The sequence below is a fragment of the Hylobates moloch genome, unplaced genomic scaffold (assembly GCF_009828535.3).
Source record: "Hylobates moloch isolate HMO894 unplaced genomic scaffold, HMol_V3 SCAFFOLD_16, whole genome shotgun sequence".
NCBI lineage: Eukaryota > Metazoa > Chordata > Mammalia > Primates > Hylobatidae > Hylobates > Hylobates moloch.
This window is the reverse complement of record NW_026652291.1, coordinates 58,498,928-58,516,582: the sequence shown is the minus strand read 5'-3', so window position 1 is coordinate 58,516,582 and position 17,655 is coordinate 58,498,928. Positions and strand designations below refer to the sequence as shown.

The following is a 17,655-nucleotide window of genomic DNA, read 5'->3' as shown; positions in this document are numbered from 1 at the left end:
TTTTTTTTAGTAGAGACGGGGTTTCACCGTGGTCTCGATCTCCCGACCTCGTGATCCGCCCGCCTCGGCCTCCCAAAGTGCTGGGATTACAAGCGTGAGCCACCGCGCCCGGCAATTTTTATTTTATTTTGAGTAGAGATGGAGTTTCACCATCTTGGCCAGGCAGGTCTTGAATTCCTGACCTCGTGATCCACACGCCTCGGCCTCCCAAAGTGCTGGGATTACAGGTGTGAGCCACCGCACCTGGCCCAACTTTTTGTTGAAATGAGCTTTGAAGGATAAGTAAGAATTAAAGTGGCAGAATGGAAGAGAACCAGTTAGAAGGTAATTGCAGTAGTCCAGGGAAATGAAGATGGTAAATTGAGCCATCTTTTGAGCCAAAGGGTAATAAAGGCAGAAGTAGATGGATTTGAGGGATCTTTAGGAGGTAAAGATGGGAATTTAAAATACTGGGTACGGGTAGTAAGGTAGGTTTCTGGTCTGTGCAACCATGACTATCCAGATAGGAGATGGTGGAGAATGATTACCAGTTTGTGTATGTGCACATGTGGTAGTGGGATGAGGATGGGGGAACTGGAGAGTCTACCAAGAAAAGCTATGGATTAAGCAGGGAGATATACAGACCTAGAATTCAAAGGTGACATCTTGCCCAGAGATGTGAGAGACATAAGCATATAATTTATTGAAGAAAATAATTAATAATAATTGAGGTGATGTATTGGAATTAGACATCCTTGAAAAGAAAGTATAGAATGAAAAGAAGGCCTAGGACCAAAGTGAACTTCAATTAAAGGGGTGGTATAGGAAAAAAGTAGCAAATGTTTTTTTTTTTTTTAAAAAAGTGGTTAAATAGATTGAAGGAAAACTTGAAAAGTGTGGTGTCCTGTAAGCCATGGGAAAAAATGTTTGAGGGTGGGAGTGGTGTTTTTGCAATTTTTGTGATCCTTCCTTGGATCCTTTAGAGTGTGAAGTCTCACCACTCAAAATGGGATACTAGTGACATAGAACATCTGGAGCAGGCTTAGGCTGACCAAAGCCATTTAGTTGAACATGATCTTCAGACTCTAGAATCTAGAATGTAGCTATTCCTGTTCACCTTAGATTTAATATAAAAGGAGAGAGAGCTAGAGTGTGCACTCAAGCTCATAGGTATTAGCCAACTGAAACTAAACTATTTTGGAGGCCATTAATCTGGGTAGTGATCCTCTCTCAGGCTGATTACTGTAACCTAGGTATAGATATTGGCAAAAACAATTTTTTTTTCCAATTTATCCAGCAACATTTGTCGAGTACCTACTAGGACTTAGCAGTTATGTGTCAAGTACTGTGCCAGTTGTTTCATTAATCCTCATAAATGTTCCTGTAACTTAATACTGTTATCCCCTTTATGTAGAGGAATGAGCTAGACTTAGAAAGGTTGATTTTCTTGACGGGACAGAAATTTGAACTCAGGTCCCTTGGACTTCAAAGCTCATTATATTTCCATATACAAATGTAAGTAAAATATAAAGTAAAAGATAATTATCCTAAAAGAGGACTACACATAATGCTATGAAAACTCACATGGACAGATTCACTTCTGGTTTGACAGTGGAAAGTAGGTATCAGAAAGGCTTTCAATTATTACATTGAATGAACATTTTAAAGTTTTTTTGTTTTGTTTTGTTTTTTTTGAGACGGGGTCTCGCTCTGTCGCCCAGGCTGGAGTGCAATGGCGTGATCTTGGCTCACTGCAAGCTGCGCCTCCCGGGTTCACGCCATTCTCCTGCCTCAGCCTCCTGAGTAGCTGGGAATACAGGCGCCCGCCACCACACGTGGCTAATTTTCTGTTATTTTTTAGTAGAGACGGGGTTTCACCATGTTAGCCAGGATAGTCTCGATCTCCTGACCTCGTGATCTGCCCGCCTCGGCCTCCCAAAGTGCTGGGATTACAGGTGTGAGCCACAGCGCCCAGTCCTAAAGTTCTTATATGGTTGGACATTTTTGCTTTGTTTGATATGATTGATCACAATTCCCCTGCAAATCTCTATTCTCTGCCTCTGTGACACTGCACTGTCTTGCTTCTCTAGCTGCTTTTTCTCTACCTGCTTAAGAAGGCATTATTCTGATTCTTAATTTCTGATGTTCTCCTGGGTTCCTCCTTAGCTTTTCTCACTCCGCTAAAAATCTCAGCTGGGGCTGGGCGCGGTGGCTCACGCTTGTAATCCCAGCACTTTGGGAGGCCGAGGCGGGCGGATCACGAGGTCAGGAGATCGAGACCACGGTGAAACCCCATCTCTACTAAAAATACAAAAAATTAGCCGGGCGTGGTGGCGGGCGCCTGTAGTCCCAGCTACTCGGAGAGGCTGAGGCAGGAGAATGGCGTGAACCCGGGAGGCGGAGCTTGCAGTGAGCCGAGATTGCGCCACTGCACTCCAGCCTGGGTGACAGAGCGAGACTCCGTCTCAAAATTTTTTTTTTTGAGACGAAGTCTCACTCTGTCACCCAGGCTGGAGTGCAGTGGCGCAATCTCGGCTCACTGCAAGCTCCGCCTCCCGGCTTCACGCCATTCTCCTGCCTCAGCCTCCCGAGTAGCTGGGATTACAGGCGCCTGCCACCACACCCGGCTAATTTTTTGTATTTTTAGTAGAGACGGGGTTTCACCGTGTTAGCCAGGATGGTCTCGATCTCCTGACCTCGTGATCCTCCCGCCTCGGCCTCCCAAAGTGCTGGGATTACAGGTGTGAGCCACTGAGCCCAGCCCAGCTAAGTGTTTTCTTTATCCTGCATAGTGTTTAGTTTTCTTAAAAAATTAGTTATTTACAGTCAAAATTCTGGCTTTTGGAAAATCTGAAGTTTTCTTTCAACCTTGGATGTATGTTTGTATTTGGCAGGACTTAATTAGAGGTGAATTGCAGCTACATTCTTCGGAATGGATACAGGTTCTCCAGTTCTTCACAGACATTAACATTCTCTTGTCTCTCCCAGCAATATTTGTGCAATTGTTTTCTTTCTTTCTTTCTTTCTCTTTGTTTCTTTCTTTCCTTCCTTCCTTCTTTCTTTCTTTCTTTTCTTTCTTTCTTTGTTTCTTTTCTTTCTTTCTTCCTTTTTTTCTTTTCTTTCCTTTCTTTCCTTTCTCCCCTCCCCTCCCCTCCCTTCTCCTCTCCTCCCCTCTCTCTTTTCTCCTTTCCAATAGGGTCTCTGTCACCCAGGCTGGAATGCAGTATCATGAACATGGCTCACTGCAGCCTTAAGTGATCCTCCTGCCTTAGCCTCCCAAGTAGCTGAGACCACAGCATGTGCCACCATGCCTGGCTAATTTTTTATTTTATTTTATTTTATTTTATTTATTTTTTAAGACAGGGTCAGACTCTGTTGCCCAGGCTACAGTACAGTGGCCCAGTCTTGACTCATTGCAACCTCAACTTCCCGGGCTCAGGCAATCCTCCTGCCTCAGCCCTCAAAGCATCTGGGTCTATAGGCCTGTGTCACACGCCTGGCTAATTTTTGTATTTGTGTAGAGACAGGGTTTTGCCGTGTTGCCCGGGCTGGTCTTGAACTCTTGGGCTTAAGCAATCTGCCTGCCTCCACCTCCCAGTGATGGGATTACAGGCATGAGCCACTGCACCCGGCCTAATTGTAGAGACAGTCTCCCTTTGTTACCCAGGCTGATCTCAAATTCCTGGGCTCAAGCAATTCTCCGGCCTTGGCCTCCCAGCCTTGCAGTTTTTCTTATCCTTGATCTGCTCTTCACATTCCCTGGGTAATCTCCACTTTTACAGCTAACACTTAGTTGCTAATAACTCTCAAAATCTATCTCCAAGCCAGACTTTTAGACTCATACAGCCAACCTCCTACTGTCACTACTTAACATACTATAGGCAGCTCATTTTCTTTTTGGTTTTTTGTTTTTGTTTTTGAGGTGGAGTCTCACTCTGTCACCCAGGCTGCAGTGCAGTGGCGCAATCTTGGCTCACTGCAAGCTCCGCCTCCCGGGTTCACGCCATTCTCCTCCCTCAGCCTCCTGAGTAGCTGGGACTACAGGTGCCCACCACCACGCCCGGCTAATTTTTTTGTATTTTTAGTAGAGACGGGGTTTCACCGGATTAGCCAGGATGGTCTCGATCTTTTTTTTTTTTTTTGAGACGGAGTCTCGCTCTGTCGCCCAGGCTGGAGTGCAGTGGCGCAATCTCGGCTCACTGCAAGCTCTGCCTCCCGAGTTCACGCCATTCTCCTGCCTCAGCCTCTCCAAGTAGCTGGGAATACAGGCGCCCGCCACCACGCCCGGCTAATTTTTTTGTATTTTTAGTAGAGACGGGGTTTCACCGTGGTCTCGATCTCCTGACCTCGTGATCCGCCCGCCTCGGCCTCCCAAAGTGCTGGGATTACAAGCGTGAGCCACCGTGCCCGGCCTAAAAATTTATTTATTTATTTATTTGAGATGGAGTCTCCCTCTGTCGCCCAGGATGGAGTGCAGTGGCAGGATCTTGGCTCACTGCAACCTCTCCCTCCCTGGTTCAAGCAATTCTCCTGCCTCAGCCTCCCGAGTAGCCTGGATAACAAGCATGTGCCACCACGCCCGGCTAATTTTGTGTTTTTAGTAGAGATGGGGTTTCTCCATGTTGGCCAGACTGGTCTCGAACTCCTGACCTCAGGTGATCCACCCACCTCGGCCTCCCAAAGAGCTGGGATTACAGGCATGAGCCACCAAGCCTGGCCGGTCTCGATCTTCTGACCTCGTGATCCGCCCACCTCAGCCTCCCAAAGTGCTGGGATTACAGGCGTGAGCCACCGCGCCCAGCCCTAGGCAGATCATTTTCAATATGGCTAAACTACTCATCTTTCCCTCTGAACTCCAGGTTCTACTGATTTTTATCCCCTAAGTGTTTCTGGCTTTGTCATTTCCCTTCCATTATTATGTTTTAAACCTGATCTTAGCAAAAGGCCAATAAACAATTCCATCACTATCTTTTGAACCATATTGCTATAATTTAGGCCCTAATAATTGTGTTAGGATTCTTGGTTGCAAACAACAGGACTCATCTTTTGGCTAACTTAAGCAGAAAGAAAATTTATTGGAAGGATATTGAATGGCTCAAAAAAGTAATGAGAATATTAGAGAACCTGGTTTAGAGAATGGTGTGAAATCAAAGGAGGGAAGACCAAAGAGAAGGTCATGGTCACACCACTGACCAGTCTATATAGGATGCTACAGTTGGACTCTAATGTCTGCCATTGCCAGATATTGTCTAACTGGTGGTCTTGGGTCTTGCATTACTCCTGCAAAGTCAAGACTTCCCCAGCAGGAGTATCCACTTAAACTAGCCTAGGTCATGTGCATGCATACTTCCTCTTTGCTAGGAAGGGGAGGAGGCAATTGAACCCTGTCTCCCCAGGCTCCATATGGGGAGATAAGATCCAGCTTTCCATGGAAAATATAGGAAGGGGCCTTTTGGTTGCTGAGCAGAAAAAAAAAAACAGCAAATGTTCACTATACAACTCCTTTCTGGTGTCTCACAGCAGCCTCCTAACTGCTTCTGTGTCCTCTGTCCTCTCACCCCCTAAAGCCAGAGTTAGCTAATCAAAATGTAATTCTGATTATGTTATTCCATGTTTCAGTGGCTCCTCATCCACCTGTAAGAAATTGTTATTCAAGGCTCTCCACACTCTGGCCCTTACCTGTCCCTTCAGCTTCATCTCCACCCAGTTCTTTCTTTGCGATTTACACTTTAGCAAGGCTGAACTACAGAACTAGAGTTTCCTTTACATGTCTCATGCTGTTTCTCATTGCTATGCTTTGTTTTGCCTTCCCTCTTCCTGTCCCTGCTGCCTGAATATCCCTTTCTTACAGCCCATCTTTCCCTCCCACCTGGTAACTTTTCCTCATTGTTTAAGAAACTATTTTCTTGGCTGGACGCGGTGGCTCACACCTGTAATCCCAGCACTTTGGGAGGCTGAGGTGGGTGGAACACCTGAGGTCAGGAGTTCGAGACCAGCCTGGCCAACATGGTGAAACCTCATCTCTACTAAAAATACAACAATTAGCCGGGCATGGTGGTGGATGCCTGCAATCCCAGCTACTCAGGAGGCTGAGGCAGGAGAATCACTTGAACCCAGGAGGCAGAGGTTGCGGTGAGCCGAGATCGCACTACTGCACTCCAGCCTGGGCAACAGAGTGCGACTCCATCTCAAGAAAAAAAAACCAGCAACAAAAAAAAGAAACTACTTTATTGATGTTTTTTCCTCCTAAGCCCCTGCTGGTCTTATTGAATGTATCACCTTGTATTATAATTGTTTTTATTTGTCACTGTTGTCATACTGCCTACTCTTTACCCTCTTCCCACATACATACACAAATGCACTCTTACTTACTGTGAGTTGAGGGTAGGGATTATGTCTTACTTGTTTTTGGATCCCTAATACTAGCAGATTACTTGACATATTTTATACTCAATACATATTGAAGTAATAAGAGGCATTTGATGTTGAACTTAGAGGATAATAAGTAAGATTTTGGTAATGCAAAGAAAGAAATTAAAGATGTGTATAATTTGAAGGCAGCAATATTAGGCTCAGATTAGAAAAAATATGACAATAGTAATTTGTCTTTTTTTTTGGCTAGCAAGTATATGTAGACGAATGGTAGAAAATAAGACAGGAAATATAAGATGTTGTCTTAAGTAATTGAGAGCCTTAGAAAATTTTCCAGCACAAGTCTGATTTGGCCATACTGTGTTTTAGGATATTAATCTGGTTGCAGAATGGATTAGTAGGGTGAGTAGAGAGATTATTTATGAGGCTTTTCTCTTACACAAGCAACTACATAAGTAAGGGAGATGGCAGCAGAAACAGGAGTCAGATATATGAATCCTAACTTGCCACTTAGTTTCATAGTCAAACATTCAACTCTCTAAGCCTCAGTTTTCTCATCTGTACACTAAGAAGGTTGACAGAGTCTTTGGCAGCTCCAAAATCTTTGTTATATATTGTAAGAGAATCAATGACACTTGGCAAATGATTGGATGGTGGCTACAGGGGGAGGTTTTAGAGACTGTTGAGGTTTTGAGCCACAGTGAATGGGAAAACAGTATTGCTCTTTACAGGAGTGGTAATTAGGTGTTTTTAGCGACAGTGGTAATGCTAGGATCTTTAAAAATAGGAGATATAAAGCAAGTTGATTTTCCTAATTTGTGTCCTTAGAGTATTAAGAAAATAGGATTTCAGTGTTGAGGATACTTTCAGAGGAAACTAATGGTCAGGAAATAAGCCGCCCTTTTTTTTTTCTTTTTTGAGACATTGTCTCACTCTGTTGCCCAGGCTGGAGTGCCTTGGCATGATCTTGGCTCACTGCACCCTCCACCTGCTGGGTTCAAGCAATCCTCGTGCCTCACCCTCCCCAGTAGCTGGGACTACAGGTGAGTGCCACCCCTCCCAGCTAGTTTTTGTATTTTTAGTAGAGATGGGGTTTCACTATGTTGGCCAAGCTGGTCTCAAACTCCTGGCCTCAAGTGATCTGCCCACCTTGGCCTCCCAAGTGCTGAGATTACAGGTGTGAGCCACTGCACCTGGCCTTTTTTTGCTCTTTTTTTTTTTTTTTTTTTAAGACAGAGTCTCGCTCTGTCACCAGGCTGGAGTGCAGTGGCGTGATCTCGGGTCACTGCAACCTCTGCCTCCCAGGTTCAAGCGATTCTCCTGCCTCAGCTTCCCAAGTAACTGGGACTTGCCCAGTAATTTTTGTATTTTTAGTAGAGACGGAGTTTCACCATGTTAACCAGGATGGTCTAGATCTCTTGACCTCGTGGTCTGCCCGCCTCGCTTTCCCAAAGTGCTGGGATTACAGGTGTGAGCCACTGCGCCCAGCATCTTTTTTTTTTTTTTTTTAAGAGACTGGGTGTTACTATATAATGCCCAGGCTGGTCTTGAACTCCTAGATACAAGCGATCTGCCCACCTCGGCCTCCCTAAATACTGGGATTGCAGGCATGAGCCACCACCGCACCCGGCCTAAACTGCTCTTTTTAATAACAGTGTCCTGGCGGGGCGTGATGGCTCACGCCTGTAATCCCAGCACTTTGGGAGGCTGGGGTGGGTGGATCACTTGAGGTCAGGAGTTCGAGACCAGCCTAGCCAACGTAGTGAAACCCTGTCTCTACTAAAAATACAAAAATTAGCTGGGTGTGGTGGCAGGCGCCTGTAATCGCAGCTATTCGGGAGGCTGAGGCAAGAGAATCGCTTAAACACGGGAGGCAGAGGTTGCAGTGAGCCAAGACTGCGCCACTACACTCCAGCCTGGGCGACAGAGTGAGACTCTGTCTCAAAAAAGGAAAAAAAAAAAAGTTTACTTTGGTGGATTTAAGCTTGCACACCATCATTCTGGGGTTGTCTAGTCTCACTGGGAATTAGAGTGATTTCAAGTGACATCGCAAAGTGGACACTGATTAAAAGGTCAAATGGGCTGAGTTTCAAGAGATGGGGGAACAGGAAACCGAGTTTAGAGGGTGAGGAGTGTTTGTTTTGAGGGGGTTAAGGGTCGGGAATTGTTAGAGGGCCCCAGGAATTACTGTCTAAAAAGCCGTATTGGTATTGAAGGGTCAGAGTGTCAAAAATGCACGGCAACCTTATGTGTTATGGCAGGAAGAGTGCTTTAAAAGGCCCATATTCCAGCTGGGCTGACTCCCACGATGGAGGGAAGAAGATTTGGCCCCTTTTATTAGGTAGTGTGATACGGTGTAGTCACTACAGGAGAGGGGTTGACAGGGCTGCTAGAAGGCCGGGGATTCAGAGGGAGGCGGAGCTGGCCTAGCGGGGAACCCTCCCTCCCAAGTTTATACTCTTTAGGGTGAAGAATACAGTGTAGATGGTAGGGAATTTAATCTCCAGGACTGGTTTCGCGTACTATGAGACTGTTCCTCTGGCCAGCCCCCTTTTTTCAAGCAAGCTGCAGGCTTCGCCTCGGCCCTAGAAACCGGATAGGCCTCTCCGTGCGCTCTCAACCTAACCTGCAAGGGAGGGGGAAGGGAGCTCCTTATAGTCCCACCCTTTGCGCTGTTTTGCGTCTTTTCGCCTTTGGTGAGTGGCGGTGCGCTTTAGCCAATGATGGCGCGGGGCGGGCAGGAGCATCAAGTTAGGTTGCGCAGGAGGAGGGGGAACTGGTGCTGGAGAGACAGGGAGAGGGGCGAACCGGCCCCCCACAGCCGCTGCAGGTAAAGCCACCTCTCCTCCACTGGGGTGAGGCACAGCTCCTTTTCTCCTTCAGGGCTTGTCGGGCCTCTCAGCCTGCAGCTTCCGTCCTAACATTGCTCCTATCCCGGGCATCCACACCCCCCACCCCCCGCATCTTCCCGTCTTGGCCATCCCCACCCTGGAGGGCACCCCCGCTAGCTCCTTACCTCAAGTGCATGTACCTCATTTCCATTTTGGGATCTCCAGTTACCAGAAATCTTCTGCCTCTGCTGTATGGACCTTACTGGCACGAAACCCGGCAGTATGAGCAGGTAATGTACCCGGGTCCCCCCCACCCCCACCCCAGTCGCGTTTTCCTCTCCATCAACCCCTCACTTCCTCACCTCGCCCTTTCCCTTTTTTCATGAGTGCAGAATCTCTCTAGTTTCTTCTTTACCCCCTGAAAATACATGTCTTTAGCTGTCGTAGTTGCCTATTTTGCTTTTCCGATTTATTCACAAGGTCTTACTTTACCAGCCTTATTTTCCCCCAAATGACCGTACCCTTGATTGAGGGGTGAGTGCTTTCTCTTTCAGTAATTGGAAAACAAAAACAGAGTAACCACACATTTGGCAGTGAGAATGGTGAAGACAGAGAAAATGGCCTAGGATCTTGATCTACTTAGGAAATCTGAGTGGCTCCAATTTGGTCCTATGTCTTTCCATCCTGATCCTTTGCTGACCCTAAATTGTGATTGCATTCACTTTGGATGTTTATTTTTCATTTCTGTATAAGATTTGAGACCCTTCGTGTCTCACAGATGTCTTCATGGTACAGTTTTAAAATACTTCCCTTTTAAAATTATGTTGGTGATTTTCATTTTAGCCCTTTGGATTATTTTATTTTCAAGGTATTTCTCATTTAAATTAAGCTGTTTCTACCCATCTTATGTTTCAGTAACATGTATTTATGTCTATCTGCAACTGATCTTCTTGATACAGTTTCCAACAACAAGATTTGTTCTTTGAAGTAAATAAAATAGTTTATTCTTTTCTGAACCTTTGAGCAGCTAGAGGTTAAGTGGTCATGAGTGGTACTTTCTAAAAGTGCACATTACAGAAAGAGGTCAGCATGGCTCAATACTGCATTCGTTCATTGTCTTCTAAGAGGTTGTCACTACGGGGAAATCTATAAGTGGGCAATAGATATCTGTAGCTCATTTTACATAATTTTATCTATTAGACGACTGAACTAATCTCTTGCAGTGTTTCTCATCCATCATAAACAGTAAATGATGATAAACTCCTTTTGAGAGGCTATAGGAAATCTTATCCCATCCCAAAGATATTGGCAACTCTGCCAAGCCAGGAATGTTTCTTTCTCTGCCCCCTACTCCTCACATGTGTCTTTTACAGATCTTCACTGGCCAAGAAGGCTTTGTCCAGTATTAATAAATATAAATAGCCTAAACAATGAGATGTGTTTTTTTCATTTGATAAATATAAAGTTATAATATTGAATACACCTTTAAGAACTGCACATTTATCTCCACCCTCAGTTCCCAGAAGCCCTTCTTAAGGGCCTTAGTCTCCATCCCCTGGTTGAGAATCACTGCTTTGTTGAAAGGTATGGAGAGATTGAGATGGAAAAATATAGGGTAGAATTAAAACAAAATACTTTATCATAGGACAGACAGTTTATTATAGAAATGGGCAAAGGTGAGGAATAATGTAAAATAAGAACGAGAGAGCTGGGACTCTAGATTTCCAAAAAAATCAAGAACTGTATTAAAGGTGGTAAAGCTGCAGAAGAACATCAGTTTGTACTTGTCTCAAGGGGAAGCAGTAGTTTCACCTTTAAGAAGGAGATGATGTGAAGGGCTATACTGGCATATATAATTTTTTTTACAGGCAACTGGATTGTTATTTGGCGATTATAGATAGATGGCCTTGGATTTTAACCTTAACTGACTAGTTTGTTCCTTTCCCTTCCACTGCCATCCCTCACCCCCCACATGCCCTCCAAGACTTCTGTCATGATTCTGGTCATTAGTTTGTAATTATGGAAAGTGACTAAGTACAACCACTAAGTTTTGTCTTTCCTTTTGAGCACATACATGTGTTTCTCTTTTGGGGAATGGTGGGCCAACACTGGCTTTTCATTCTTAATATGATAAAAGTTGGTGAGACTTCTTTATCTAGGCAGTTACTTTGCGTCGAAACCCACTTAACATCTGTTCATTTTTGCTATTAGGGTTTGAATCAAGGAAAGAGAATTCATGAGATGGATGAGAGGATTCATGGGATGGATGAGCTTGGTAGAATAAATAGGCCATATGTGGATATAGCCAGGGTGACCCACAAGTAGTAGTAGAAGGAGGGTTAAAAAAAGTTAGATGTATGTTGGGAGAAGGTTTAATCTTGTAAGAGTCAAGGACAGTTTAAAGACAGGAGCTAGAAAAGAAGTAGGAGACTAGGATAAAAATATGAGATGAATTGGGTCAGTATAGGTGAGATGATGGGACTGAGAAGTAATGATACTTGGTGGCAAGGTTTTTGAATTATTAGGCCTAGACCGAACTAGGAGAAGCAGAAATTTGGTTCGAAAATTGGGAAGGGAGAGATAAATGATAATGCATTGATCTTTAAAAAGCTTATACTAAGTCATATGGGGTAAGGAGATTCATCAGAAACCATTAGCCTTGTTTCTCCTATTTAAAAAAAAAAAAAAAATCTGGGCCTAAGATTGGATCATTATGGGGGAAAGGAAGAGCATTAGAATTAACAAATAGCAATGAATCATGGAAGCGACAAAACACTCCATGGAATAAGGAGCAGGCTATAAACTATTTGCAACGTAAACTTCTAGTTAGTAGAAACTTTCAGCGTGGTGGCTCACGCCTATAATCCCAGCACTTTGGGAGGCTGAGGCGGACGGCTCACCTCTGAGGTGGAGAGTCTGAGACCAGTCTGACTAACATGGAGAAAACCTGTCTCTACTAAAAATACAAAATTAGCCGAGTGTGGTGGTGCAGGCCCATAATCCCAGCTATTCAGGAGGCTGAGGCAGGAGAATTGCTTGAACCCGGGAGGTAGAGGTTGCGGTGAGCCGAGATCACGCCATTGCACTCCAGCCTGGGCAACAAGAGTGAAACTTTGTCTCGGAAAAAAAAAAAAAAAAAAGAAACTTTCACTGTTGTTTTTATATTACTCCTGGCTGTAGATACTTTAACTTCTGATGGTGAATAGAGAATGAAAGATAATTGGTGCCGAAGTAGGTGTACTGGAAAAAAGTTGATGATAAGGGGGAGGAAATTTATTAATATCAAGTTATTGAGTAGGTTTTCGTTAAATCAGGAAACATTCGTAACTTTTCTGATTGCCATTTTGAGCAGTTTGGAGGCAAATATTAGATATGAGAGGCTGGAATGAGCCGGTGGAATAGGCTAGCCAGGAATGGGAGATGGTATGGATCTTGGGTTGAGATATGAAAAGTATGCAATTACTGAAGCAAGGAAGATCTTGTTTAGCATTGTTGGAGATACCATGTATACTTTGTAATTTTGACTCATGTGTTTGTTCTCTTTGTCTGTGTTGGAGTATCTGATCTATTAACCCATATTATATTTTATAAGGATAAGAAAGATGGGTTGGGAAGGAAAAAACATAGCGTGGGGGTTATATGGAAAAGTCTCCTTCAGTCAGGACTGTGCCTCTGACAAATTTCTTATCTGGTGTCTTCCAAAAGTTAGGAGAAATGGTCTTGCCAAGCAAGACTTTCCTGTATCGTCAAATATTGTCATCATATATAAAGAACAGATACTTCTTTTTCATATATTTGGGTTTTATGGTGATATACTTCCCTGTCTTTGATAGCTTTTCTTTTTTCCACTAGTTTCATGAACTTAAAACCCTAGACATGGATTTTGTAAACCTACTTTTAGCCATTCATAAGACAGGTTTTCAAGATGGGAAGCTTTTTACCATCTCATGTTAGAATCAAAGAATACCATTTAGTTTCTGTGAGGATCGAATGGTTTACTCCAGATAATGTGAGCAAGTATAATTCATTAACTGTTTTTTGATTAGCTACTATATGTGCTATGTCCTGCTGGTTCTTTAGGGATCCACAGATAAATAAAACATAGTCCCCACCATCCAAGAACTTTCTCCCAGAGAAAGAGGAGCTGGGCAATGGTACAGGGTTGTGGAGGGTGTACGTTGCATACATTCATAACCAATTTTTATATATTTAGTATGGCAGTTTTCCAAGCATCTTCAGAAGTGGGCAACTTTTTACAATTTGTACAAAGGAACCATTTGGGCCTTCAGAGAATATAGACAGACTTAGGTCATTATAATAAAATATTAAATATAAGTGCTTTAAATAAGGTATGAACAATGGGGTGGGTATTTAAAGGAGGTGGAGGGATCAAGTCATCACAAGTTGCTCAGTTGTTAAAGGGTCAGAGGTTCAGGGCTCACTTAATGGAGTAGAAGACCTTTGAGGGTTGGTAGGATTTTAGTTGCGAGAGATTATTGGCACTGGGATGGAGAGGACGTGTTCCAGGCAGAAAGCACAGCATCATAAGCAAAGTCACACAGGTAGGAATCACATTAAGGGAATTGTGTAGTCTAGTTGGACTGGAATGTAAGATATATGTAAGAGATGATAAGAGAGGAAGTTGGGAATATAAATTGGAAACAATGTTGAATCCCTTGCAATTGACCTTTTTAATCTTAAATATGAGAAAGGTTTCTTGAGAGGGGACTTCAGAACAAAAATCCCATTATAGATTAATATGTTAACTAGAATAAAGGTTGCAAAACTTCCTGGGTAAAATTGTATGATCAGTTTGGTGAGATTGTACTATAAGCCTTGGTTAAAGGTGGTTATTTTTGCCAATAGTAAGTAAAAATATATAAAACACAAGAAAAAATTATAAAATAGAATATATCCAGAAACCTTTATAGAGTCACTGTAATTCTGGTGGCATATTTTTGAGTTCTACTAACTTAAAAACTGAAAATAGAAGGTAAATGAATATTAAATTTTATCTTTACCAAAGAATAATAAGTGTTAAAAGAAACGGAGAGAGACAGCCAAATGCTCTTGACAGACAGAGTCTTTAAAGTTTGTAGGTGTAAGTGCCCAAGAGGAGGTTGTTATTGTTTTTCTCTTTTAGTTTTAGTTTTGAAGCAGAAACTTGAGTGTTCTTTCTGCTGTATGTCCGTCCTTAGATTTCCCCACATTTCCCTCTTATATTCATGGCTATTTGATATTAAGAACAGTACGTAAGAAGGAAAAATTTTCTCTGAGATCACCAACTTTGCTTATTTTTCATATGTATTTGTATTCCTACAACAGGAGTTCCACCATCTTCCTCTGAAGACGTAGCCATCTTGCTCCATGAAGGTCAGGACAATCTGACATGCACTTGTTTCTTGCCTCTATACTTGAAGAGTAGTCCTCTTACATTGTGTACATTTTTGTCTTAATAGGGGAGGGGAGGGGAGAGCCAGTACCCCCCCTCCCCTTCCCTCCCTAGACCTTGGAGAAATACCCTCCATTACTTTCCCAAGATGGCAGACCCCATCATGGATCTGTTCGATGACCCAAATTTATTTGGCCTGGACTCTCTGACTGATGACAGCTTTAACCAAGTCACACAAGACCCCATTGAGGAAGCCCTTGGACTGCCAAGCTCTCTGGACTCCTTGGATCAGATGAACCAGGATGGTGGAGGTGGTGATGTGGGGAATTCATCAGCAAGTGAACTGGTCCCTCCACCAGAGGAAACAGCTCCCACAGAACTTCCCAAAGAATCCACAGCTCCAGCTCCAGAATCCATAACCTTGCATGATTATACCACTCAGCCTGCCAGCCAGGAGCAGCCAGCCCAACCTGTCTTACAGACATCGACGCCAACATCAGGACTTTTGCAGGTCTCCAAGAGCCAGGAGATCCTGAGCCAAGGGAATCCATTCATGGGTGTCTCTGCCACAGCTGTCTCCTCCAGTAGTGCTGGAGGGCAGCCACCTCAGTCAGCCCCTAAGATTGTTATCCTTAAGGCCCCACCAAGCTCCTCAGTCACTGGTGCCCATGTGGCACAAATTCAGGCCCAAGGTATCACCAGCACAGCTCAGCCCCTGGTGGCAGGCACAGCCAATGGTGGAAAAGTCACTTTTACCAAAGTGCTAACCGGCACACCCCTTCGACCAGGTGTTTCCATTGTCTCTGGTAATACAGTGTTGGCCGCCAAGGTCCCTGGGAACCAGGCTGCTGTTCAGCGCATTGTCCAGCCCAGCCGACCAGTAAAGCAGCTGGTCCTCCAGCCAGTTAAGGGTTCAGCTCCTGCTGGAAACCCTGGGGCCACAGGGCCCCCACTGAAGCCTGCAGTTACACTGACCTCTACACCTACCCAGGTGACTTGAGTGAAAGGGGGAGGTGAATTTTGGTTTCATAGAGGGCCCAGCAACTCTTTGAGAGAGAGTGAGCGCATGAGAGCTTTCTCTGGGAAAGCCTATTTAAATTCCATCTTTGCTTTTTATCGGTTAGTGTGACAGCCACATACTTAGTACTTGCTGGGTGGAAGCAGTTAATATTAACATATTTTTTGAGCTCTTACTACACACTTACATTGTACCTAGCTGGTGCTAAATAAGACAAACACAGTCCCTGTCCTTACAGAGCTCACCGTCTGCCAGGAAAGACAGATATTAAGCAAGAGTTCACAATAATTGTGTGATATAAAGTTTTATGAGAAATATGGGATGCTATGGGAACAAAGAAACATCTTTAATAATTATCTTTATATTTGCAAGACTTGTAAAAGCTATTTATATTTTTCTTTTATTCTTATTACTAAGATTGTCACCCTCCTACTTTGCTCAGTGAAAGTGTTAGTTTCTAGTGTAAGAAGGTAGAGGCTCTAGCATCTGAATAAAGGGCCAAAGAGTTGGTGGGGGTGGGGGCACAGCATTGAGATAAGTAGAACTAGCCAGGCACGATGTCTCTCACCTGTGATCCCAGCTACTCAGGAGGCTGAGGCAGGAGGATTGCTTGAGGCCAGAAGTTCAAGACCAGCCTGGGCAACATAGTGAGACCCCCGTCTCTAAAAAAAGTAGGACTAGTGGGAAGAAGCTACAAGGAGGCAGATTTCAATTCAATATAAGGAATTTTGTATTATTAGGTTTCCAAAAATGAACTGCTGCATTAGAAGATAGCCTTCCATCAGGAGTTTTTAAAACATAGCTTGATACCTATTGAGCAGAAGCGTTATAGAAAAGATTCTATCAGGACAGCTGATAGTCCCAGCGCTTTGGGAGGCTGAGGCCGGAGAATCGCTTGAGGCCAGGAGTTCGAGACCAGCCTGGGAAACATAGACCTCATCTCTACAAAAAAGCAAAATAAAAATTAGCTGGGCATGGTGGCATGCACCTATAGTACCAGCTACTCAGGAGCTGAAGCGGGAGGATCACTTGAGCCTAGGAGTTCTGGGCTGTGGTGTGCTACGCCAGTCAGGTGTCTGCACTAAGTTTGACATCAATATGGTGACCTCCGAGGAGCAAGGGACCACCAGGTTGCCTAAGGAGGGATGAATTCGCCCAGGTTGGAAACGGAGCGGGGCAGCACTCCCTTGCTGATCAGCAGCCTGGGCAATACAGCGAGACCCTGTCTCTAAAAATAACAAAAAAGATTCCATCAAGACAGATAGGATGATGAACAAAGTGAATTGTACTGTGTCTTCTGATTCGTAGTTTTTATGATTCTAGGATGAAGAAAACTGGTGTAAATATTTCAGAGTATACCGTTCTTTAATGTTGTACTCTTGCAATTTCCTTTCTTCACTTTAGGGTGAATCGAAACGCATCACCCTGGTCCTCCAGCAGCCACAGTCTGGAGGTCCCCAAGGACATCGGCATGTTGTGCTAGGGAGTCTACCAGGCAAGATAGTGTTACAGGGCAACCAGCTGGCAGCCCTGACTCAAGCCAAGAATGCCCAAGGGCAGCCTGCCAAGGTAGTAACTATCCAGCTGCAGGTGCAGCAGCCACAGCAAAAAATCCAGATTGTACCACAGCCACCATCATCGCAGCCACAACCCCAGCAGCCACCCTCAACCCAGCCAGTGACTCTGTCCTCTGTACAGCAGGCTCAGATAATGGGACCAGGACAAAGCCCAGGACAAAGACTTTCAGTACCAGTCAAGGTGGTACTGCAGCCGCAGGTGAGAGACTTACACAGTAAGGAAAAGAAAGAAAACAAAAATACTTAGTCCATTGCTGTTGCCCTCAGCAACCACTTATTCTTGAATGTGGGGCCATTCTAGATTTATATCTCTGAACTGAGATGCAGACTTAATTCTTTCATCCATGGAAACCTTATTTTAATTATATTATTAAAAGATTAGAGAGGGATTGTTGGGTTTTGGGATACGAGATTATTTAGTATTTATCTTTGAATTGTTTTATTTACAATCTTCCTAATATTATTGTGAAATAAAAATGATTTGTG

General features: G+C 44.0%; 1 protein-coding gene across 9 annotated transcripts in view; it reads left to right on the top strand.

The window, feature by feature from the left end:
* The window catches only part of CHD8 (chromodomain helicase DNA binding protein 8), a 71,868-nt gene that overhangs the window by 10,843 nt on the left and 43,370 nt on the right, over positions 1–17,655 (top strand). For 2 of the 9 annotated variants that reach the window (XM_058429947.1, XM_058429944.1), the window contains exons 1-4: positions 9,121–9,181; positions 9,408–9,472; positions 14,508–15,565; positions 16,997–17,368. In XM_058429947.1, the coding sequence (XP_058285930.1) occupies positions 14,723–15,565; positions 16,997–17,368 (1,215 nt within the window). In that variant the 5' untranslated portion in view covers positions 9,121–9,181; positions 9,408–9,472; positions 14,508–14,722. Of the gene's footprint in view, positions 1–9,101; positions 9,182–9,407; positions 9,473–14,507; positions 15,566–16,996; positions 17,369–17,655 lie in introns of those variants that run through there. The other 7 variants (XM_032180387.2, XM_058429945.1, XM_032180392.2 and 4 more) reach the window with 6 other exon arrangements.